Source organism: Delphinapterus leucas, chromosome 4 (assembly GCF_059928025.1).
Source record: "Delphinapterus leucas isolate spDelLeu-1000000601 "Yukka" chromosome 4, BTC_Dleu_Yukka2, whole genome shotgun sequence".
Lineage (NCBI taxonomy): Eukaryota > Metazoa > Chordata > Mammalia > Artiodactyla > Monodontidae > Delphinapterus > Delphinapterus leucas.
In genome coordinates this window covers 59744271-59769442 of record NC_143132.1, presented here as the reverse complement: position 1 = coordinate 59769442, position 25172 = coordinate 59744271, and the positions used below count along the sequence as shown (strand labels likewise).

The 25172-nt window shown below is 50.3% G+C and overlaps 1 protein-coding gene across 6 annotated transcripts in view; it reads right to left on the bottom strand.

Annotated features, from left to right (window-relative positions):
* The window catches only part of BOC (BOC cell adhesion associated, oncogene regulated), a 238140-nt gene that overhangs the window by 18036 nt on the left and 194932 nt on the right, over window positions 1-25172 (bottom strand). For 5 of the 6 annotated variants that reach the window (XR_016392994.1, XM_022551515.3, XM_089910541.1 and 2 more), the window contains 7 exons: window positions 22803-22964; window positions 21833-22111; window positions 5121-5267; window positions 3205-3348; window positions 2594-2887; window positions 1960-2232; window positions 578-885 (listed from right to left, as the gene is read on the bottom strand). Coding sequence is in view for 5 of the 6 variants with exons in the window: in XM_022551515.3 (XP_022407223.1) it covers window positions 578-885; window positions 1960-2232; window positions 2594-2887; window positions 3205-3348; window positions 5121-5267; window positions 21833-22111; window positions 22803-22899 (1542 nt within the window). In the remaining variant the exon portion in view is untranslated. The remainder of the gene's footprint in view (window positions 1-577; window positions 886-1959; window positions 2233-2593; window positions 2888-3204; window positions 3349-5120; window positions 5268-21832; window positions 22112-22802; window positions 22965-25172) is intronic. The other variant, XM_022551796.3, reaches the window with a different exon arrangement.

Here is a 25172-nt window from a genome sequence, read left to right as displayed (position 1 = left end):
ATCCACCTGGACAGACCTCCTTCTGCCAAGGAGAAATAGCTGAGGTCTGAACAACACGATGTGCTTTTAGCTCAAAGGCCTGCTTGTCAAAGCTGAGCCAGGAGGAATCCTGAAAACTGAGGCGGTATTTTGTAGCCCTCAGAGAAAACACTTGCTCACAGATATTTGTTTTCCTGGCTCTAAAGCTAGCTTGCCACGCCCGGGTTCCTGCAGGTAAGCACCGGCAGAGCTTACTTAGATTCAAAACAAAACAAAACATCAACAACAAACGGCAGAGGGGAGGACTGGGGTGGTCATTAGGGAGCCTACGAACTCTCCTCGGGACTAGAAGCTGGTGTGCGAGGCTCAGACCTGGAAGCACACCCACGGCTTCTTCCGGGCCTCTTAGGGCCCCAGATGCCCATCTCACAACCAGCTTCCCGGGGGGTGGTGGGAAAGCACGCTGGAGGGATCAGGTGGTCACGATCATCAGCAGATACGACTCCTCCAGGCTTCAGGAGCTCGAGGGGAGATGGTCAGCGGGTGGAGGCCCCTGCCCAGCCTCAGCGAGAGGTAGGCGCAATGCCAGACACCATACCTTGCGGTGTTTCACCACATAGTAGAGGATCGGTGCCCAGCCGCTGCCCTCGTGCCGAGGCCGCCACACCAGCTCGTACGAGTCAGTCTTGGAGGTGCGGGGCGAGCTGAGGATGACAGGTGCCTCGGCGGGGGCCACCTGTCCCTGCTCTCCCAGGCACGGCAAGGGTGCTGGCTGCGCCGACGCCGGTGGCCTCAGAGCCCCTGGATGGCCCTTCGGCATCTGGGCAGGGCTTCCGGGTCCGGGCGGGGGCACAGGAGGTGTGGCAGTGGCCGGCTTAGCATCCCGCCATGGCCTCAGGGTGGTGCCTGGAGGACAGAGCCAGAAGGAGAAGGTAAGGAAGAGCCCTTAGTCCCCTGGCCACCTGCTGAGCTGTTGTCTCCATGGAGAAAACAGGGAGAAGTCAGAGGGAAGGGCTGCCAGGGCAGGAAGAGCCCCTGGCTCAGGACGTGAAGTGACCATCAGCCCACTGGACACACAGCTGGGCTCCGTGGGGGTAGAGGGCTGTGCCCCAGCCTGGCCAGGAGGGAAAGGCAGCCGGACGCCCCTGCCCGGGCTTCTCGCCGCCGGCTTGTTTTCCTGTGTCTGCACCGGGTGTGTCTGAGCGAACCATCTCAATTTGCTCCTGAGGTGCAGGAGCCTGTGTCCTTTTTCTCACGTTCTGTGTGGGTGTGGGGACGTGTCCCCTTCACTGTGGGATCCACACCATGGGACAGTGTGGGCCTCTCCCTGCTCCACTGTGGGGACCTGGAGGTGTGAACTGTGAATGTAAATACGTCTGAGACTTTCAGAGGCAGGAGGGGTCGCTCCTCCTTCAGGAAGCGTCCACAGACTCCGCCAACACTAGTTTCTGCTACCCGACCTCCTGCGCAGGAGGTTGGCTCCTGATAAAGATGAGTCAGCATTACTCCTTGCTGTATTTTTCTCCAGTTGATTCTTCGGTAAGTTTTATTTCCTCCCTAGGAAAGGTAGGGTCTCTGCATCCCCCTCATTGCCTAGCCCAGTGCTGAGCAAATAGCAACTGCTCAATCCATGTAGATGTCAACTGAAAGGAATCAAACTAACAAAGACAGAGGTGCTTTCCTTTGTGCTGGACCAGTGGCTGTCCAGCTGGGTTCCACGGAACTCTCGGAAGCCACAGGTTCTGCAAACTAATTTAAAAGGTTTTTGTTTTTTTTTTAAATACAGTATTTAAATGGGTCATCTGCACTACTGAAAATCTGCACTTCTGACTTATTAGGAAGTCAATGTAAATTTAAACTTACAACTAAAAGCCACATTTATTTATTTTATTATATACTGGGGTTTTAAGCTGGATTCCATTTGAGAAAAGGGTTCTATAAATGTTCAGCTGGAATCTCAGACCCTTGGGCTGCACTCACCCGGCCTGGCGGTCCTCAGCTGGACCACAGCGTGGGCGCTCCCGACTTCATTCTCGGCCATGCACTGGTAGACGCCTTCATCCTCGGGCCCTACACTGACCACCCGCAGGGCCCTACGGGACAGTCGGAGGCGCTGGCTGGAGGTGAGGGGCACGGCGTTCCTTAGCCACAGCACGGAGGGCGGGGGGTTCCCTCGCACCTCACAGGTGAGCTTGGCGCTCTGGCCCCAAGGGATGACCAGCTGGGACAGCTCCATGGTGACCTCGGGGGGTTCTGCCAGGAAACCAGAGCAGAGGTAAGAAAGGCTGAGCCCTTCCATCCAGGCCCAGACAGGCTGGGGAGGGGACTGCTGTTGGGCAAGGCTCCCTCCTTCCCCATGACGTTGGTAGAGGAGAGAAAAGGTCCCATGTCTCCTCCATCAGAGTCGTGACAGGGAAGGGCTACCGGGCCCCTACACCCTGGCCCCTGGGATCCAAGGCCTCCTACTCTCTCAGTTCTCCTCCATCACTCACTTGGCACGTGACCTCTCACAAGGCACGTGACCCTGTCTGAGCCTCAGCTTATGAGCTTCTAATAGAGAGGCTGTGCAGATAAGAGAAGGCCCAGGAAAAGAAGGACTACAGAAGACACTCACCGAACACCTGGACGTTGTAGAGGATGACCGCGGCCCCGGGATCCCCAACCCCGTTGTCAGCCATGCAGCGGTAGGTCCCGGAGTCCTCGTCACTGGTGGTGTCGATGAGGAGGTTGCTCAGCAGGAAACGTGTCTTGTTGTAGCTGGCGACACTGGACCCATCCTTGGCCCAGGTGACCCTTGGGGGTGGGATCCCACCGGCCACACACTCCAGGATGAGACTCTGGCCTTTGGTGACAACGATGGTCTGGGCCTCTGGCGGGTAGATGATGCGGGCAGCCTCAGCAGTGGAGCCTGGAGGGGCAAGGAGAGGAAGGACAGCGTGTAGGACCAGGACTGGGCGCAGAGGATCCCCTCCGCCCTGCCTCAGGTGGCCCAGCCCCAGGCGGCAGCCTGGAGACTGTGGATTTGGAATCAAACAGCTCTTCAGGGGCTTATGACCTATGTCAAGTGGGGCAAGATACTAATTCCCTTGGGCTCCCCAAGGTCCTCCTGCAGAGAGCTGTCACGAGGAAGAAGTGAGACAGCAGTGCAGCAGTAGCATCAACACAACACATGCCGGATGCCCCTCCGACCCCAGCCCCCCTCCGTCAATGAGACCCTCCCCTTACGGCGCACGCGCAGCCTGTCACTGGTGCCCGAGGTTTTCACTTCCTGGGTCACTGGGTTGTAGGCAGCGCACTTGTACATCCCCTCGTCCTCCTGGCTGGCGTTCACAATCTGGAGGTTCCCCGATGGCATGATCAGGTAGTTATCTGAAGAGAGGACAGGGATGAATTTGGGCCCGGAATCCTGCCCTCAGCAGCTCCCGCAAAGGATCGCGGCAGGTAGGGCCCAAGTCAGAAGTTGTATACCTGAACTCCAACAAGCCCAAACTGGAAATGCTATTCTCCCCATAAAACCTCACACCTAGTGGGGCGGAAGTGTCGGGAGTGACACTAACCAACCAGCTAACAAACTGGCTGGCTGACACCCCACCACCATCCCAAGTTCATACATGGGTCTGTGGAAGAGCATTTTATAACTTTTAAGGGAGCTTGGGTGCCATGGCAAGGAGGCAGGATTTGGGATCTGCCAGACCTGGACTCCAGCTCTGGATCTGCCGCATACTAACTGTGTGATCCTGGGCAAGTTAATTAACCTCTCAGATCCTGTTTCCTCACTTGTAAAACAGCATGATGTGTGCTGCCTCAGAGCCATCTGTAAGGACTGAGAGGCCCGTGCTGCACACATGGGAGATGAGCTGATCATTCCTGCAAGCCACCAGGAAGGAGGGAATTGACTTTAGAATTTCCCATCAGTCTCTGTCATGGTCACAGCTCTGAGCCATCTCACTGCTGAATTTCTGCAGCCAGGGAGGGATATTCTAAGCCCCAAGCCCCACCCTCTCCATGAATACCACTGAAGCCCTTCCCCCTGCATCGCTGGCCTGCTAGGCTCCGTCTGCTTCTGGACCAGGGGTGCCATGGGGGTGGGGTCCCAGGGCTGAGTTCAGCTTCTTTCCACAGGAGACAGATTCACAGCGACTCAGTACACTTGGTGACTGGGTTGGTGTTTAGCTTCCTGGCAGGCAAAGCTTCCTGGTGGCCTGCCCTTGGCAATCTGGATGTCCCTGCAGTCTAGAATCATTGAGTCTGGTACCTGCCTGTCACTGGGCCGCCCCAGGTGTGAGCTGCTTAGGCAAACGCCAGATGGAAAGGAAAAAGCCCTTGACTCTTGTGGGATGGGCAGGCCTTCTCTAGGGGCTACTGCCAGGCCTCTGCTAGGGACAATAGACATTCATACTCTCCTCAGTCTCCGGTTATTTCTGAGTGGAAGGATTAGGCTTTTTACCCTTAAAAAAAAAAAAGTTTTTTGTATTTTCTATAGTAAACATATACTCCCCTTTCATAACCAGGAAGTTAACAAAGATATTTTAAAATCTCTAGGACATTTAAAAAGGTACACATTTTGAAGTGTCGGGTCCAGCCATAGGGTCTACTTGGCCTTGGGTGCAGGTCAGTTGTGGAAAGAAGCTGACTTGGCCTTGAGAGAGAGCTTGTCTCCCTGCTGGCACTCTGTGGGCGAAAGCTTGGTCGCCGCTGGACCAGCTGTCACGTCCACTTAGCAGGAAGCTGTGACTGTTGAGACGGTTGCGTTACCGGCTCTGCTGTGCGGGGGAAGAGCCCCGTCTCCCAACAGGGAACCCCACAGCTCCAGGAATGTCTGGTATGTCAGGCAGCCCTCCTGTGTGTGCCTGGTGTCGGGGAGCTTGCACGGGGAGAGTCTCAGCCCTCATCCGATGGCAGCAGCTCAGAGCATCTGCCAGGGCCTCAAAGGATGAAGAGATTCCTCGCGACAGGCTCAGGGGACCTCCACAACGGAGGCCAATCCCTTCAGGATCCCGCAGGGCTAAATGTCAGGGCAGAAGACAGCTGACGAGCATGGGGAGGGGCTGCTGGCGTGGGGAGGGGGGTTTGGGAAGCACTGCAGAGACGGCCAGCTTCCCTCCTGGCCCCGGCCGCTGGGCTCCTACTTGTTCGCTCACCTCTGGAGGCCTCCAGCCACTCGTGTTTGACGCTGTATCGGACCTGGGCTTTTGGGTGGCTCTCAGGAAGGTGACAGGCGATGACCGCCGTGTTCCCCTCATCCACTTCAATCACGTGCTGCACGTCTAACTTGAAGTCCTGGAGATCTGTGGAGAGAAGGGAAGGGGCCGGTTGGGCCTCAATGGAGGAGAGAGGCAGACAGTGTGACGTTTCAGGGTGGGCTTGTGCCTCAGTGTCTTTAGTCACAATCAACAGCTGCAAGAAGCTCACACACTGGGGGTGCTCTGGGGGTGCTCCGAGTCTTTCCTCCAACCTTTTGGTGTCTAGAGGAGTTTACAGGAGGGAATGTGTGGCCCGCGTCACTGCATGGGGAGCTCAGCTGGGTGTATATAAGCTGAGGGGGCGGGTTGTAGAGAATTCCATGAAGTGGTGCCTGTGACGCAGACCAGCCTCTTTTGTTACACTGACATGGGGGGCAAGTTGGCTACGCCCATCGGCCCCACTGAGCCTGGCTGGAAATGGGTCATAGTCAAGGCACAGGTGTCCCGGCACAGCTCATGGAGACTGAAAGGAACGATACAGAATGCTTTTGTCTGTTTTCCAGTCCAATCAAGAATCGCCTTCTCCTCAGACATCCACAGTGAAAAGTGAAAGGCCCGAGATTCTGCTCAATTGCTAACCGTGGTTACAACCAGAAGGCTGATTCCTGCTACCCAGGAGCTACGCAGTCCTCCCCAGTATCCTCGGGGATTGGTTCCAGGTGCCCTACTAAAATCGGCGGATGCTCAAGTCCCTTATATAAAATTGTGCTGGACAACAATTACAGTCGGCCTGCCGTATCCTCGGATTTTCCACCTGCAGATTCAGAGAGCCGACTACATGTCATGTCATGGCTAATTCTTTCTCAGGGCTAAGGATGGGGATCTGTGGATGCCTGAAGGATTTTCTAAGGCAAAGAGGGATGTCCCCAGTGTGGCTTAATGGCAGTGGAATGCGGGCGAGCCGAGGGTCCTGACGCCAGGCTGCAGTCTCTCCTGACTTAGCTCAGTGGCAGGAAGACTGGGATTTAAACTGGAGAGGATGGAGATCCATCTGGAACCAAAGCAGGATGTTTCCTAAACAATCCAACGGTCCAAACAACAAAACTCTCTTTGAGCCAAATCACTGCTGTGGCTGAACAAAACGGGCCATTTGTGCAACAAAACCGCATTCCAAATTTGGTTTTCAGGATTGTGGCTGAATTTAATTTAAGAGAGGAAATAAAACTAATAGAGAATAAGATAAGAGAGACGAAGATATTTACCCAGACACTCTCTCCATAAAGGTACTCAGAAAGCCCTGGAGGCACCATCTCAGTGCCGACCACACCACATTCTGTTTCGCAGTGTAACTGCAGGTCACAGCAAGACTCCACCTGCCTGTGTGGTTGGTTCCCAGACAAGGCCAAAGGAGCGGTGGGAATCAGGTTTCTCACAGAAGACATGAGCTAATTACCAAAAACAAACTGCTGTCACCAGAGGAGAGCTCAGTGATCAAGGCACTCAGTGAGGTCAAGAGGTTTCCCATTTAATGGAACTTTCAAGAAATTCTTAGTCAAGCCAAGCCAGAGCAGGGCAGGAAAGCCCTTTTATTTCTATGAAAGGATCACTGTCCCCTTGATTCCAATATTCAAGTGTGAACTTTTTAGGGGCAGGGACCAAGTCTTCTTCATGTATGTGTCCTCTGAACCTAACCAGTGCCTGGCGCAAGTAGATGCTCAGTGAATGCTGAATGACCAATGAGTGACTATCTTGGAGCTGGGCCACTCAAGTCAGGTACAAGATGCCCATGCATGTTGCCTGTGAACTCAAATTTCATAGTTGAGTTGGGTCTATAGTTATGAGCTCAAGGGCTTAGCACAACAAATTTTCCATGAACCTTTTATCCAAGTGTGGCCAACCTTTATCTAAGTTTGGATATTTTGAAAATAGAATGTTTCTTGAGTGATTACTTCCAGGGTCACAGGAAAGAGATAAAATAGGTGTACTAAATGTGGAATAAGAAATACATGCTGTTGGTCGGGATAAGGTGGCAGAGTAGAAGACCTTGAGCTCACCTCCTCCCACGAGCACACCAAAATCACAACTAACTGCTGAAGAGCCATCAGTAGAAAAGACTGGAACCTACCAAAAAGACATATTCTACATCCGAGAGACAAAGAAGGAACCACAACAAGATGGTAGTAGGGGCACACTTGAGATATAATCAAATCCCATACCCCCAGGTGGGCAACCCACAAACTGGAGAATAATGTATCACAGAAGTTCTCCCACGGGAACAAGAGAGAGTTCTGAGCCCCATGTCAGGCTCCCCAGCTTGGGGGTCTGGCATCGAGAGGAGGAGACCCCAGAACATTTGGCTTTGAAGGTCAGTGGGGCTTGATCGCAGGAGCTCCACAGGACTGGGGGAAACAGAGATCCATTCTTAGAGGACACACACAAGGTCTTGTGTGCACTGGGACCCAGGGCAAAAGCAGTGACTTCATAGGAGCCTTGGCCAGACCTACCTGCTGGTCTTGGAGGGTCTCCTGGGGAGGCAGGGGGTGGCTGTGGCTCTTTCTTGGGACATAAAAGCTGGCGGCGAACGTATCGGGATTACTCATCTGAAGGCTGACATCTTGCTTGGGTCATTAGCACCAAGACCTGACCCCACCCAACAGCCTGCAGGCTCCAGTGCTGGCACACCTCTGCCAAACAACCAACGCGGCCGGAACACAGTCCCACCCATCAACAGACAGGCTGCTTAAAGACTTCCTGAGCACACAGCCACCTCTAAACACGCTCCTTGACACAGCCCTGCCCACCAGATGGCCAAGACCCAATTCTGCCCATCAGTGGGCAGGCACTGGCACCTCCCACCAGGAAGCCTGCACAAGCCTCTAGACCAGCCTCACCCACCAGGGGGGCAGACACCAGAAGCAAGAAAAACAGTCACATAGCCTGCGGAACTGAGTCCGAAAACACAGGTCTGGACCTACCCTGGGACCAGCTGGTCCCTGGCCACCAGGTGACGAGAGGGGAGTGTACTGCTGGGATACACAGGACATCCCCTACTGAGGGTCACTTCTCCATGGCTGAGAAACATAACTAACCTTCCACATACATAAAAATACAAATAGAAGTTTAGACAAAATGACACGACAGAGGAATATGTTCCAGATAAAGGAACAAGATAAAACCCCAGAAGAACAACTGAGTGATGTGGAGATAGGCCATCTACCAGAAAAAAAGTTCTGAGTAATGATCGTAAAGATGATCCAAGAACTTGGGAAAAGAATGGATGCACAGAGCAAGAAGTTACAAGACGTTTTTAACTAAGAATTAGAAAATATATAAAGAACAACTAATCAGTTGAAGAATAACTGAAATGAAAAATACAGAAGAAATACATGCTGTTGACCGAGTAGTGTGGCAAAAACAATGACAGAATGCCTGATTCATCTCTATGGCCACATTTTGCTTTCCAGGCTGAACCAGTGGGTCCTGGGGGTCAAGGTGAGCTCTCTCATGGATTCCTTCCTTTGGCTGGGTGCAGGGTCTTCTGGGCTTTTAAAGAATTATCTCATCATTATTTAATTTTGTGTTGGTGATAACCAACCCAAACTAAGTTGCAAATTCCTGGCGGGCAACCTATTAATTTTGCACTCCATGCCCCCGCCCCAAGCCCCACTGCACCGTCTTCAGGATGCACCATGCTCACTTGGTCCTTGTCGAGTGACTAGTTTGGAAGGCTGTGCCCAAGGCCAGCTTGGTGGGCCCTGCGCTTGGAAGACTTTCACTTTGCACTGAGCCCCACAAAATATGTAGCCCAGTCTTGGCTGAGCCTCTCAGCCAAGAGAGCGGATGTGTTTTCTCCCCGAGAGAAGGAAGGGTGGACTGCCTGGGCTCAGTGTGTTCTAGCTGGATGTTGCTATCTGCTTTCCCAAGCAAGGCACTGCAGCAATGCAAAGGTCTTAACCCTCCTCAGCACAGGGTGTGCCCTACCTGCCGAGTCAGGAGGCTCCCCACAAAGTGAGCTGTGAGCGATCGTGAGCTCAGCGGCACCTGGAAAATTCCTCAGTCACTGAGAAGCACTCTCATGCATGCTCTAATAAATCTAAAAACTACTCCACCAAGAGTTTCTGAGGTTTTGTTTCACCCTTCTCCTTTACCTCATTCTAAGAAAATCTGCCTCAAGCAAGAATGTACTTAAGCCTAACAGATCATTTTGCAAGAAAGATGTGAGCAACGGAAACGAGTCTGGGATCAGAACGCCATCTCCAGCTTAGCCCTTGGCTTCTGCCCCATTGTAATTGAGGTCTTATCCGTGCACGGAGCACGCTGTCCTCCATGTACCCACCTCACTGCCCCAACACTAGATAACACTATGCACTCCCCCTTAAGCCCCTCTTGGTGCCTTCTGCACGCTCGGACAATCCACTGCTGCCTTGGAGACAGCAGGCTATGTGTGCAGTAGCGGGGGCACTGGTCAGTCATGGCCCCTCTGTTCTGATGCCTACATGTGCACGACAGCCCATGCGGGCAGGACCCAGGACACCCCAGCTGGGCTTCCAGCTCCCCACAAGGGCCGACTGGCAGGCGAGCCTCCTGGCTTCAAAACAAATAAGCAGCAGTTGGGTCCTTGGCCCTGTCCCCCCAGAGCTTAAGCTTTAGCTGTTGCTTCACTAGACAAATGCTCCCAATTTGGCTGCTGGAGCAAAAGTTGAGTTTCACTAAAAAGGGATCAAAGGCAGAGTAATGAAGTGATGGACGATCTGAAAATCAGAGCACCCCCTTTTCTAGCAGTTCTGGGCAGGAAGGAGGCCAGGCAGGGGCAGAGGCTTTGTGATCAATAACAGTCTAATCAGCCACCAGATGAGAGGCAGATGCAGGGAGATCTACTTGGCTGCATATGAAGGAAAGCAGCCTGTTCTCAGGCCCCTTTGTCTGCAAAGCCAGTTTCCTGGCGAGTCCCTGGGCTGCTCAGAGCGCCTCGCTGGGAATAAGGGGCAGGCCCTTCAGTTACAAATGGGGTTAGCAGGCCTCAGGCCTCGCTGCACAACGATGGATCAGGTTTCCTGGGGGAAATGGTTTGACAGGACACCTGCCCTCGCCTGTTGGCTGGTGTGTTTGAGAAATCCATTAGAGGAATGTTTTTGCAGCTTTAATCCTCTCACCTTCCCTCAGACCCTTCTTCTGCATCCCCTCTTTGTGTATTCTTCCAACTATTTTATTAACTTGTCGGCACTAATCAAATGGCAATGGGCTCACTCCTGTTTCTCAACAGGCCAGAAGCCCCCGTCTTTGAGGCCATCTCTGGGTTTATGGACCTTCTTTATTTGTCACAGAACTTCGTGCTTTCTGAGAAAGCCCATAACATCTCAGGCTCCATATAGAACCCTGCCCAGTTCTTTGCCTTCTAAGCACTCAATTTCTTAACGGAACATATATCTTCTCATATTATCACTTCCGTAGGAGCCTTGGATACACAGATTACAGGGATCTGTTCAGACACAAATCATGCAATATGCTCTGAGTTTCCTCTTCACATTTACAGGGTACATCAGGCTCCTACCATCTTAGCTGTGGGGATAAAAGAAGGAAAATAAAAACTTTCAGAGGCATGTCGGGTGTGGCTGCCATCACCAGGATCACATGCGAAACTACAAACTGACAAATTTCACCTTGAGCTCCTTCTGAATTTCTTTCTCTCCACCTTCTAGCCTGGATCCTTCCTTTATGAATAAAAGGCTCAGTAGATCTATGAATTAAATGACAATATTCAGTGTATGTCTGTTCATTCTCATAACACAAAATTGTCAAATCTTGATTGTAGGCTCATCCTCCAATTTCTATAGACTCTACCTGTCCCGTTACGTGGTACACTGTACCTCAGCAAAATGCCCCCAGTGTAATCAATAAACCTAACTTTTACTTTCAGGGAGTTTCCTTATTTGATCATCTTCTCCCCGAGTTCCTCCCTTAGGCTGAAAATTAAAGTTCGCTTCTGTTTAAGAAAGAAGTCAGGTAAGACGGTGCCTTCAGGTGGAGGCTGCCTGGATTTACCAACATCCCCATCTCCCTGAGCGCTGCGGAGCGATTAAAAACATTCTGGCTTTCAAGGCCTCCAGGCATTTCTCGTACCTAGTCAGTCCCGTCCTACCCTCCTGCCTGTTCTCAGGGAGCACAGGACAAGCCTGCACGCATCTGCCGAGGCTTGGATGGGATCCACCAGATCGTGAGGCGACTGGATTGGGCTCACTTGGCAACGCTGCCGGGTGGCTCAGCAGCCTCATGGCCGTCGGCAAGTTTCAAGGCTGACCGATCATTCTACCCCCCAAACTCTCCTGGCTGCCAGGCCTCAACTTGCCCCTGTGCTGGCTTGCTGCGTCTACGGCCAGTGTTACAAAACGTAGAAAGAGCTTGCCTAATGGAGTACCCCAGTGACATGCTGACCCTGTGGCCCATCCCGGCATGCTTTGAAAGGCAGCAAAGGTACAGAGGAAGTAGAACCAAGCGCCCGGGGCTCACCGCTCTACCGATGGACTTGGAGGAGCTGTCTGAGCAGGTGAAGGGTCCTAGGCCTTGCCTCCCTGTGTGGGCTCTTGCAATGCAGGGGCTCTCCAGTGCCCTGAACTGCTTCACGGATGGGCAGAAAATCACAGCACGACTTGATCTCCAAGTCACCTGAGGAGCCATGGCCTGGCACGACCCCAAGGTCAAGCCTCTGAAAGGAAGTGCGCTACAAGTGGAAAACCATGGTGATGGACTGCAGAAGCGGAGTGGAGGCTGGGTCCTGACGGTGTTCCTGTTAGAGGTGGGACTGCCTGGATCCTGGTGAGTGGACGGGGTTTACTGTGGGATGGGCAGGCCTCTCAGACGCCACGCATTCTGGGTAGTGACTAAGCCTATGACTAGTCCATAGCCCTGGCACACAGACCACTGAAGTCAAACCCAACTGCAGCCCACAAGGCTGGGCAAAATCTGCGTATTCTGCAGTCGGCATCTGGCACAATACCGTCCCTCCAGACACCAGTGATTCGTTCACTCAGCCAGCCAGAAGCTGCAAAGATACCAAGAAGATAAAGACGTAGTTCCTAACCACAGGAGCTTTACTCTAATAGAAAAGACAGTTAAAGCAACACACAAGGCAGGGTACAACAATTCGCACGAGTGGTGTCCCCAGGCATAGTCCCTGCCACCTTCACCAGCATTCCAACCTAAGTTAGGTTACCTCGATCTCCAGAGCAAGTTAGAAAGGGGGTTGGTGGAGTGAGCAACCGTCCCTTTGCAGGCTGGAAGAGTGGACAAATACATTTGCTCTCTTCAGGATTTTTTTCTGCCTGTTCAATTGCATAATTTTGGCTCCAAAGCTGTCTCCTGACAGCCATGGAAACGTGACATGAAATTTCTCACACACACTTTCTGATGAAAGCAAGGCATGCTATTTAAATAAAAACAGTTTCTATGGGGGAGAGAAAAACCTTGGCAGATGCCAAACATACTAGTTGTTAAATCTTGTGTTTCTTTCTTTTCTTTTGAGTTAAGGTGGGGCGTGCACCTAGATTGGAGCAGTGGGAGAAAGCTGAGGTTGGGGAAGAGATGAAAGGCCCAGAGGGAGGAGAGCGGAAGATCAGAGTCGAAACTGGAGGTGGGGAGGACAGGAGAGAGGGCATAAAAGGAGGGGTGCGAGAGGAAGAAGGAGGAAAAGAAAAACAACCTAGTTTGCGATGTCATTAAATGATTTGCAGTAAACTGGCCTAATGCTTCAGGAATTTCTTGGCTTGAACCAATTAAAAATATATATTTTTTAAAAGACATATGAGAATGAGAAATATTATTAATCGTTGAAAACAAATCAAGGATGGGAGCCGTTTCTCCACTGAGTCTGGCAGCCAGATGAACAGAGAAGATGTCTGTAGACCATCCCATTTATTTGACTCCAGTGCTGCTGTGAAGTAGGGCTGGCTAGCAGAACTGGGGAGTTTCTTTTGGACTAGACGAAGGAATAAAATGGTTTGAAAACATACACTGGGGAAAGAGAGAAGAAGGAAAAAGAAGACTGACTTGCCAGCAACCCACATCACACATATTTCTCTGATCAACCAAATATAAACTAGAAACTTAGCAATGGGAAAATTAATGTGAATCCCGGTGGTCTGGGCTCATCAGAGCCAGAGCTGCTTCCTGGCATGGCCTTTGGCAGGCGGGCGGCCTGTACAGGAAGAGAGAGAGGAGAGAAGACGGAGGCGTTCAGAGGAACAATGGACGTGAGCCCTTCGGCGTGGCCTTTACAAACAGAATTCTAGGTGGGAGAGGCGGGGGCACAGTCTGAAGGCCGTGGGACCCACAGTGGTTCCCGCTTTCCCCTCCACACACCTGGGAACTACGTAGTCCTAAAAGCAGTAATGACTACCCATGTCGTCTGCCCACCCTCTCTGACAGTGTCCCGTGAGGCATCTGGTAGGACGTGGAGCCACTTCCACCGGCGTCTCCCTTCAAACGTTCCAGAGTTTCCTCTAAAAATGCTCCACGCTTCTGACGTCCATTAATTTTTCTAAACCCTTCCTGAATCTATTTGTATTTTCAGCCTGTTTATATCCCAAGATGTTGCTTCATCCTTTCTTGTTTACTTCCTCAAAATTTTTACTATGTCATAGTCTGGTGAAGAAATCTTTGTTCACCTTCTGCATGCCCTTTCTGATCTTCTAGACTTCAAACACATCTTATCTGGGAGTCTGCCTCTCCCTAGACATTCACCGAAGGCCTAGCCTGCGCCAGGCCCACTGCTGTGCAGCAGTGTGGTGGTCACAGAGGTGAAGGGCAAAGAGACGGTGGCAGGAGAGGCCTAGAGAAGTAAACTCGGGATGGTAGGGATCCGCGAAGAGGGGACCCCACTCCAGACTTGGGGGATCGAGGGGGTCAAGAAAAGATTCTTAGAGGAGAAGATACTTGAATCTTGAAAACTGAGAAGGAATTATTTATTAACCAAAGGGAGGTGGGAACTCTCTGGGGAAGAGAACGGAAAGGAGGTTGTTACAGGTGGACGGAGCACCATTCCAAAAACCAGTGCAAGACTAGCTGAGGAAATGGCAGGGTTGCTGGCTCTGGAGTGGGAGGTAGGGCTGAGAGGGAGGCTTAAGTGTCACGCTGCAGCCTGGGTCTTACTCTGTGACGCCTTTTCAATGTTTTTAAGTAGAAAAGGAACGCATTCACCAAAAACGAAGCACAATTTTCCCTAAAGAAAAAAACACGCCGTTTCTGCCTCAGCAAGTTTTTTTTTTTTCCTTTTGCTTACCGTTTTTCCCCTCAGTATTAAGTGACAGTCCTTTATTTAGATTTGAACATTTTGTCCCATTTGCAGGACAGACTCACTGTTCTATAGTTCCTGGGACTATTACCAGATTCCAAAAAGGGTTGCAAGTCTAAAACACAAGATCAGGGTAGAAATCCCTAAACTCTTCTACGCACACAAAAAAAGGAGAGCCAAGGAACTCATTTGCTCTCCTGATTCTTTTTCATTTTAAAAGAACCATCTTGCCTCATGTTCTTTAGAGGTTGCAGTGATTTCAAGCAAGCTAATCAATCCTTCCCCTTGTCTTCCTGTGCAAAAGGCTTCTTAAAGTCTGTGCTGGCTCCACTGAATCTATAGTTGTACCTGCGTAACACACTGTGTGGTCCTTCCCTTTTCTCTTAGCTTAGAAAATGAACCTAGGATTTTATTTAAGCATATGGGTGTGTGTGCAAAGAACAGACTGAGGAGAGGAGTGGGGTAGGTTAAGAGTTCTAAGCACGTCCTTGGGAGAAGATGCACCATGGAACTGAGCCCTCTTTTGGTAAATATTGACGGTTGCTAAATAGAGAATTGGAACCCTGGCTGTTTGGGGCAGTTGCTGCCACGATGCCCTGAGCTAACTCCACACATTTGTCTGGACACCTGTGCCAGGCCTACTGGGATTAGCACTGCCAAAGCCATTTGAAGATTTCACCAGAATACCAGGGGAAATTCTTTTGAGGTGTGAATTTCTGCCTGTATCCAGTAGAAAATAGAAAGGGTTAATATGACTTTGGCCTAAAGCTGTAAGGTATTCCTTAGTCATCTCCTATTTAGGTACTCAAGTTGCTTAGTACCTTTTAGGTTTAACCTGTCTTTCAATAATTTTCTTGTCCAACTGGCAAAGTAAAATACACAACGCTTACGGCATAAAGCAGCTGGATTTCAAGCTCAAGTTAGTTCTCCTTTTCCAACTATACCACCATGTGGAGCTGTCTCTCTACCTCTCCCAGCAAAGGCAGATTCACACACTCTGCCTGGAGGGCATCTTCAGACCCAGCTTTCAGCTGCAGACTCCTTTCCCCTCCTAGGGAAAATACAGCCACTGGGTGATCGTCTCTCTCTTGCTACCTCATCCTAATTTCAGGATCTGACTGAACTCGCTATGGAATTATCTGCACCATCCAAGAAACTGCACTGGGCTTAGGTCTAAGTACACGATGTAGAGAGCTGAACTTCGTTGTTGAAGGTCTGAGATCCGGCCTTGTGAGGACTCAAAAAATTAGAGATAAAGGTTGTCCCGCACACATTCTTCAAGGCTCAACCCTGAGTCTTCCTCAATGCCCTGAAACTGAAATGAATCACTATTCACCTGAGCTCCCATTAGAATCTGTTTGTATCTCTATTAGGCAACTCATGGGTCTAACTGACTTGCTTTATGGCTAACGTGTAAATGCAGTCCACCTTCTCCATCAGACTAAGAGATCCTCAACAGGAGGGACTAGGTCTGACTGTGCTGTTGGAAATTCTAAACACTCCCCAATTCGCAGGACACGAATCTCCAAAACACCCAGATATTGAACTCAGGAGAATGGTTCATTTGCTGGTTCCCTAGTGGGACTCATGAATCTCCAGCCTGCCGGCTAGCCCTATGGATTTTGGACTTACCAGCCTCCACAATCACGTGAGCCAATTCTTTAAAATAAATCTTTCTCTCCCTTTCTTTTTTCCTTTCTCTACTCGTCTTTCTCTCTCTCTCTCCCCATATGTGTGTGTGTGTATAATTATATATATGTTCTCCATAAAATTACATGTGTGTATATATAATTATATAAGTGTGTATATATTCATATGTATATTCTCCATAAAATTATGTGTTTACATAATTATGTATGTGTGTGTGTATATAAACATACATGCATTTTATATATATATGTAGAGAGAGAGAGGAGGGTGGGGGAGAGATTGGCTCTTCTTCTCTGGAGAGCCCTGACTAAAAACAAGGATAGGGCTTCCCTGGTGGCGCAGTGGTTGAGAGTCCGCCTGCCGATGCAGGGGACATGGGTTCGTGCCCCGGTCCGGGAAGATCCCACATGCCGCAGAGCAGCTGGGCCCGTGAGCCATGGCTGCTGAGCCTGCGCGTCTGGAGCCTGTGCTCTGCAACGGGAGAGGCCGCAACAGTGAGAGGCCCGCGTACCGCAAAAAAATTAATTAATTAATTAATAAATAAATAAAAACAAGGATAAAGGAAGCTAGAAATATTGTTTTTAAATGTCGACAGCAATCCTTAATGGCCTATTCTAATTCAGGGTCACAGCACAGAAGACCTTAAGGAAGTGTCTGATGGGAATCAGAGCTGGGGAGCTGAGTAAGAAGAGTCATGGCTCTTCTGTTTGTGGAACTCACAAGGCCAAGGGCCAGGGTTGGCCCATCCTGCCAGCGCAAACCAGCACTGTCTCCTTGGAACAATAAGCAGCAGTGAGCCAACACAAGCATAAATGGGCAACTCTGCGGGCTACACGGACAACATATATGCAGTGACACTACGGGCTGCTCTCAAAGGCGGCGGGGAGGTGGGGACCCAGGCTGGAGAACATGTGAGTAGGGGAAGCTAAGAACTTCACAGGAAATGGGTTTGCTCTCTCTTCCTGATAAGCCAGTCCTCTCTCTTGGCTCTGGCTGTGACGGAAGCTTTGCCCCTCTTGGGCTCTGTCGTCCTAGGGCTGCTCCCAGAATGCAGTTGGGCAGCACAGGGTTGGGCACAGGCCTCAGAGCCTTCTGCAAGAGGATACTCCATGGATACGTGCTGACCAAATGGGTGAGTGAATAAAGTCTGGAATTCATAAAATGCCTCAAAATATTACTATCATATACTCTCTCATTTGATTCTCTAAAAACAAAACCATAAGATGGATGATGTAATCATTACTGTGCTCATTTCACAGTTGTGGCAATCTGAGAAATCAAGTGACTTGCCCAAAGCCACATTAACTCTTAAGTGGCAGAGTTAAAACTTAAAAAAAAAAAAAAAAAAAGATGCTCGGTTTAAGTTTCTTGTTTTTTCCATCATACCAGTTGGACTCTTCATTTCACTCATGGGTTAAATTATGGTAACAAAGGGCCCCTGTCCCCTTCTGACCTTTCCTCAAAGGCACAGAGTCATGGACACAGCTGCCTAAGGGGAACTCCTTCCTTTCCTGTCAGCTGTCTTGCCTCTGATCTCTGATGCCAGAGAAGGATAATTCAGGTGTACGTGACTGGTCCTAGGGCTTAAAGACCTTACGGAGGGGTTACATATCGGCTGTCAATTAAACCAGCACCAGCATAAGACTTCACATTAGCCTGAGGACTAAAATCCCCAGATATAGAATTACTACCCAGTGACGGCCTATTTTATTTCCAACTATGACTAGGACCTAGGGATTATAGGATAACTGGGAGAATTAACTGAAAAGATAGCAAGAAGGTAAAAGTGAAGAATTATTAGGAGTTTATCTGAATGGTAGGTGACTAGTGGTAGGGGTCGGAAACAGCTTTCACGCTGCACGCCAGCTCTGAACTGGCTGTGATTACGTGCTGTGCTGTGTAGAGAACAACACTAAGGATGCCTCGGGGTCCAGCAACGAGGAATGCGGTGTCCACGGGCAACATCCGCTGTTGGTTCAGGCTCACAAAGTGGTGGCACCCGGGTGTGAAGCTTGTGAAAAGCGAGGTAAGAGGAAGAGAGGTAAGAAAGGAGAGCGAAGTCAAAGCATTTCAAAAAGAATTAGACAACATGGTCTGAAGAGAGGCATTAGCAGCAAGAGAGATTCACCACAAAGAAAGCTTAAGTGAAAAGGGAAAAAAGATCTCCACGGAAGAGAGTGGGAAGGGCACCTCCACAGAGAGTAAGAAAAGCAGTTCTCCACACAGCCAGGACCACCTGGAGGAGAGGGTGGGAGTGCACAGGTGAGACTTCAGGTGGTCCCATTTTACCTGAAGAACACAGGCTGATGTTACCAGGCAGGGGTAAAGTTCAAGTGCACCCCCTGGCATCAGAGTAAAAGTGGTCTGGACCAGGGAAGTTCTGCTAGCAGCCTCCTCCACATCCCTGAATCCTCAAGCCAGGTCTTAGCCCCCATCACTGAAAGCCCCATCACTGAATGCCCCCATCACTGAATGCCCCCATCACTGAAAGCCCCCATCACTGAAAACCCCCAGTGACCTCTAGGGGTTCACCGAGATGCAGGAGGCAGCGCCCTGCCACAGAGGCCAAACAGCAAGTGCCCTGCCTGAGAATGAACATCTGAATGCACTGGGGAGAGGCCAGAGGAGAAGGAAGCCTGAAACACCAAGTGTGGGTGTGTGTGCGTGCGTGCGTGCGTTTGAGCGCCGGCACACCGCTGCCGGCCTCGCCTCTGAATGAAGAACGTGCCTTCCATAATCCCTTCTGCTGCTCGGCCTCCCTCGCACACCAGCCACCCAGCAAAACACAGCCCCCATTCTGCTCAGGAATGTGCTCTGGGAAACTTAATCCAGCTGCTGAGTCTGGGCCAAATCCCCCGTGGCATTAACCCAAGCACAGCACCCCTCTCTCCCGCCTTCCCGCCACCCCGTTACTGCCTCCTCCAAGTTTGGGAGGCTGTAGTTCCAGTCCACCAACTCGCTCTCCCCAGGACACAGACCCTCCAAGCCTGCTCTCCCCATTTCCAGCACTTCTCCATCCATCTTCTGGTCAGGCCCAAACATTTCTCTTCTGATTCATGCCTAAATGACAAGCCAATAGCTCTTGGTTTTCAAACAAGACTCGCCTCAGCTTCTGCACAAGCCCCCTCTTCTCTCACTGTGCCTTCTTGGGTTGCAACCAAACCATTCCCTTTGTCCTCACTGCCAACTGCAGATCCCTTTGAGCACCAGAGAAAGAAGGGGCCAGGAATTTTTTTTAAAATAAAGGCTATAAATTGTCTCTCCTCACACAGATTCACCTTGAAGTAGAAGGAGGGCTCCAAAATAAATCTTATACTCTCCAGCTCTCCCGTTCTCCAAACAATGAGAGGTTCAGGCTGGCTTGTGATCAGGCCAAGTTAGGGAGTCTCCCAAGTCTTCACAGACAAGGGCTGACCATTTGCAGGTGAGCAAACCTACTGGAGGAGCGGCGTTGCTAAAGGCACAAAGGTTGCTAAGAGGCACCTCTCATTTGGAATAATGAACAACTGGCAAGGACCCGATTGCTCAGCCCTAGGAAAAGCGTTCAGGACACTATGGTAGAGCCACTCTGGGATATTCTAGGGCCATGAGCAACTGTGCTCCTCCTCTGGAGGGGGACGGGGGACAGATTAACTAGGAGCGTGCCAGAGCAGTGAGTACACGGTATGTACACGCGAAAAACACACTGGGCTGTTCACTTAACATTCGTGTGTTTTGTGTACTTGATGCATTTTATACTTGATAAAAAAGAAAAAGTAAATCCGGTCATATGGCCAATGGAAAATGCTTGTCATACGATGTCAAAGGGGAGAGAATAAGGACAGAAACTGTATATTCAGTAGTGTAAAAATATAGGTAGGGATGAAGACCAGAAGGATATACTCCAAAATGATGATGGTGGTTGTACAAGGACGGTGGGGATACATTATGTTCCATATATTCTAAACTTTCTAGAGAGTCAATTGAATTATAATTTAAAAATCTACGAGAGAAGTATAATGGTAAGAAGTGTAGCTCTGGCCTCAGCCCTTCTTGTTATGATGAGTTGACCCCTGTCACCCTCCTCACCCAGCTCTCCCAGCACCCTGCCCCAGTCCACCAGCACACCTGGGGGGAGGGCCCAGCAGGTGGCCCAGGGCCTGCCTGCCTCACTGAACCCGAACCTGAACCCTAAGCCTGCTCCCCAGAGGCCTGGCACTCAGATTCAGCGAATGGTGCTGCAGCCACAGAGGCAAAGTGGCTCCAAGATGCAGCCCAGGCTTGGCCTCCCCCACTAGGGAGGTAGCTAGGGACCCACCCTGTCTTCAGGCCTCCTCTGAGAAGAGGGCAGGGCTGCTAAACTGGTTCCCCAGGAAACAGGAATACTGTTGCCAGCCTCGTTCTAGTCTCTATTCTACCATGGGAGTGAAGTCCCTCTAGGGATCTGGAAACCAGAGGGCAGGGCGGGGTCTTTTCTCGTCTGCTTTTCTACTCCCCCTTCTCTCACCACTTTCTCCCCAGGACTCACGCCTCACACCTCAGGGACCCCAGCTGATGCTTAAGGAGCATCTTAGAAGCTGGCTGCCTTAGGTGTGACCCGTAACATAAGGACCACCAACCTCCTGGAACCACATGGTCCAGGAGGGTGATTAACGATGGTGACATGGAAGCAGGGCTGTCCGGGATAAAGAGGCACAGCTAAGTCGTGAGGGAACAAGCTCAGGAGACCTTCTAAAAGGTTAAGCCCAAACACCATGGAACTCTCAACAAGATCCCCTGTTTCCTAGGCTTCAGCCACCAGGAAGCGGAGGTAATTCTTAATACTGTTGACCTTGAACAACATGGGTTTGAAATGCGTGGGTCCACGTGGCTGGGGATCTTTTCCCACACAGTAAATACTATGGCACTGCATGACCCAAGGTTGGTTGGACCTGCGGATGCAGAGGACCCCTTATGAGTTACATGCCAATTCTCGAGTGCCCAGAGGGTCGGCGACCCTCACTCTGAATTGTTCAAGGGCCAAGTGAACGTCCTGGCTATAGACTCCACATATAAGAGCAGGTGTTGCGGCTGCGCTTCCAAAATAAGCCTTTGGAAGTTTATTTACCCAGTCAAGTCTCATTTCCCATACGTACCAGGGGTAGAAAATCAGGTAATGTGTGTATTGAGCTTGGGCACAATAGTGTACCCAAGTGGCAATTATATATAAGAGTAGCATGAAGTCTTCTCCCAGCAACCTCCTTGGACCAAAGTGTCGCCTCATTTCTTCCTCTCTACCCTCCGTCCCACAGTTTCCTTTTCATTGTGTTCCACTACTTCTGTTTCAGGAATTTAGACTATGCCTGCCCCGCAGAGAGGCAGGAGGCCAAGGGGGAATGGGCGGGCTCTGTTCGGACCACACGTGGCCCTGTACATGCTCTGACTGCAACTGCTGCGAGGATGGGGGGCGGGGGGCACAACGACATCGAAGACCACAGGGCGACCAAGTAGAAAGGCACGGCGTGGCCCAGCTCTGGAGCCCACAGAAACAGTTCAACCATGTCAAGTTTCCTTCTTTCTAGACGCTCACTCCAGACCCTGCCTCTACTCAGAGAGCACAAAGGTCCCCAGCCACTGGAGATTACTGGGCAGCCACCACTCTCTGATTGGAAACGTCAGCTGGCAAGGCCCCTTTTATGGTGGGACTGATGACAGGGGGTTTGATCGGGGTGGGGGACAGAGACAGAATGGGAGGGGGCAGAGGAGCAGTACTCACTAGCTAGTGTCACGGTGGCTGGCACGCTGGCCACAGCCCCTGCAGCCATCCGGGCCACACACTGGTACCGTCCCACAGTGTGGTTGCTGAGGGCAGTGATGACGAGGGTCCCGCGGGTGATGAGGACGCCCAGGGCATCATCCGAGCCATTCAGCTCCTTCCCGTTCAGGCGCCAGGTGGTGTTCATCCAGGGGGGCTCCACCACGCAGCCCAAGATCACGGTTCCTCCGAGCTTCTGGACGGTGGAAGAAGGCTGGACAGTGACCTGAGGGACCTCGTCTGGAGGAAGAACAGGAATGTGGCGATGAACTGACACCCCCCAAGAAACCAACAGCATGGCCTGCTCAGAAGCACTGCACCGAGGCAGCTTCTCAGAGTTGAGCAAGCCAGAGAGGAGTTGACCTTTCTCTGAAGAACTCTGCTGACCTCGGGTCCATTTCCCCAACCTGGCCTTTTCTCCAGAAAGTAGACTGGAGTGGCAGTGTGCTGTGAAGGCAAGAGCTCAGGCTTCGGACCTGAGCAGGAGCTGTGTCTGAATCCCAGTGCCACTGCTTCTGAGCCAGGGAACTTTAGCCTTTTGGGGTCTCAGTTTCTTATCTGTAAAATGGGACTAATAATATTTGTCTCACAGCGTCGCTGGGAAGCTGACAAACAATGCATGTAAACTGCTTGTTGTAATGCCATATAGTTAAGTGCTCAATAAAAGGTAGTTCAGTCATTATCGTTACTCCTCCCTAGTATAAGTTTCAAATGATTAAAATACAACCAATATGATGTTATTGAGATCATTTCTCATCTTGTATTATTGAGCGTGTCCCTGAAGGTCAGTGGGAAGGAAATGCTCTTTGAAATCCAGGAGGAAGGAGGCCTTTTTAGAGGGTCCTTGTAGAACGCTTGATGCTTCCCTCTGACACTAGGGGCAAAGTGTTCTTCCCAGAAGGGCCACCGAGAAGGCAAGGAAAACACTCACTCAGGTTTGCGAAGCAGCCGGCCATGGCCAAGAGGAGGCAAGCAAGTGTGACCTCGGACCTCTTTCCTCTCTGCGTTATCATCATCCCACGTGACATGGTGTGTCAACGTCCCATAAGCCACAGGAGTCACTCAAAGAGGTACCGCAATCCCCTGCTACACTCTGTTGCGAAAAAGAGAGAGAAACGGCTGTGGTAAGAATGCCTGGGGCACCCCTGTGGTAGCCATGGGGCCTGGTTTTGTCCCCATGCCCCCTGCTTCCATCACACAGGTGGTAACATTCAAAGTCTTGACCTGGCCGGCTGTTGGAAGACTAAAGAACACTCTCATGCCATTTCTCATCTAACATAAGCTGCTTCTAAGTTGCCCCTTTGAGCTAGAAGGTGATGTCACGGTAAGAAGGCCAGAGCCTTGCCCAGTGCACCCATAGCAACAAGGACAGGAGAGCCCAGGACACGGAGAGGCGGAGACCGGCAGCCATGTCCCAGGCTCAGGGCAGTGAGTAGCCAGCACAGATGCTGGAAAGGATGCAGTTATCTTTACCATTTGCTTGCAGGAGGCTAGGTGCCCAGGGCTACGTGGCACACCATGTTGCTAGTTTAGACTACTGTGCACAGTGCTGCCGTAGTATACTGAATGCATGCTGCATCCCTCAGGTAGGGGATGCTACTAATTAATGAATCCTAAAGTCTCAGAGGCTCATGAAAGATCTCCTGTTTTGACTCACCCCAGCTCTTCACCTACATCCTTGTCAACAATCTTTGATTTCCGGGAACCTACCAACCCTCCTCAGCTTGTCTAACCTCTGCAACTCCAGACACAAACACAGACAAAAGTCACTCAGCCAAGGTCCCTCTTCTTCTCTCCGTCCCCTAGTGCTGAAATTCTGGTATTTTCCATCTCTACAAAATCTGTGCTTTTTTTTTAATAGACAATTTCATTTTTATCTTGGTCTTCTGCCAGATCATTTTTTTTTTCAGAGGATCTCCTTTATACACATTCTTTTTGGCCCTGAGTCCTAATCAGATTATTTTAAATTTTAGCGACGTAAAATTTTCACATAGTGAAACACACACATCTTGAGTGTATAATCATAAATGTGCATATACCTAATACATTTTTTTTAAATGACAGAATTAAAGTGGAAATTAGGTAGTTTTATAATCATAGTGGCAACTGTTACACTCCCCTGGTAATAAATGATAGCACAGTTAGATGAAAAATTGTAGGGATACAGAAGATCTGAATAACAATGTCAACCTTCCTGATCTAATTGACGTTCATTAATCATTAGAGCCAACAACAGTATTCTCTTCAAGTGCATATGCGATGTTCACAAATGCAGACCAAATATTGGGCCATAAAATTTCAGAAGACTGAAATCTTACAGAGTATGTTACTTGAACACAATGGAATTAAATTAGAAACCAACAAAACAAGATATCTAGGAAAGCCCCAAATACTGGGAGTTAACACATTTCTAAATAACTTATGTATCAAAGAAGAAATCACAAAGGAAATTAGAAAATACAAAATCTGCACTCTTGACGGCTTGCTGTGTTGCATCTCCACCCAGAACGTTTCCTTGGGGGTCTAGACTGTACTGCTCCTCTAGCCGCTTGATGACATATCTCGGCTATCATCAGCCACCCTCTTGTTGCCTGCCTAGAACTTTAATTCCACCCCTTCTACAGTATTGTTTCTTTATGCCTCGTTTAAGCTATGGTGTTTAAAAGATTCATCAAAATCACAAAGACGCAAATGTACACACACTTCTGTCACAGCCGAAACCAAGATCTTGCCTCTGCGTTTTCACTGCTGTACCTATAGAACATGAGACCAATGAGGAAGGTGTGCCAACACCCTGCTAGGCGGGGAGACAGTAGAGTGAAATTCAGGTAACTGAAGGCAGCATCACAATGATCTAGACAGCGGATGCATAGTCCCGAATCGTGCACATGCGGCAATAGTAATAGTATATTTCCAGGAGGGTGACATATACTCAAAATGCGAACACTTTTGGACCAGTTTATCTGAACCAGCGACTCTTTCAAAAACCTACAGTCATCATTGAAAAATCATAGGAGGTAGTTAAGCTGCCCAGCTGACAGCTGTGTTACGCTCTCCAGTCTCTGGAGCTCTGGCTACTTGTACGGTCTGTTGTAAGAGCCGGTCTTGGGCCTCTCAACACCCATGGCTCCTTTCACAGAGGACTGAAGGCTGGGCTTCGAGGCTCTTGCTCTGTGCTAGGGAGTGCTTGAGATTTGCCTAAACCTCTCTGTTCTCCAAGCTCCTCTGGCTTCTCACCTAGCTACTTAGAGAGTTAAGAGGGCTACACTGCTTTGCCAAACAAGCACCCCTCCAAACCAGA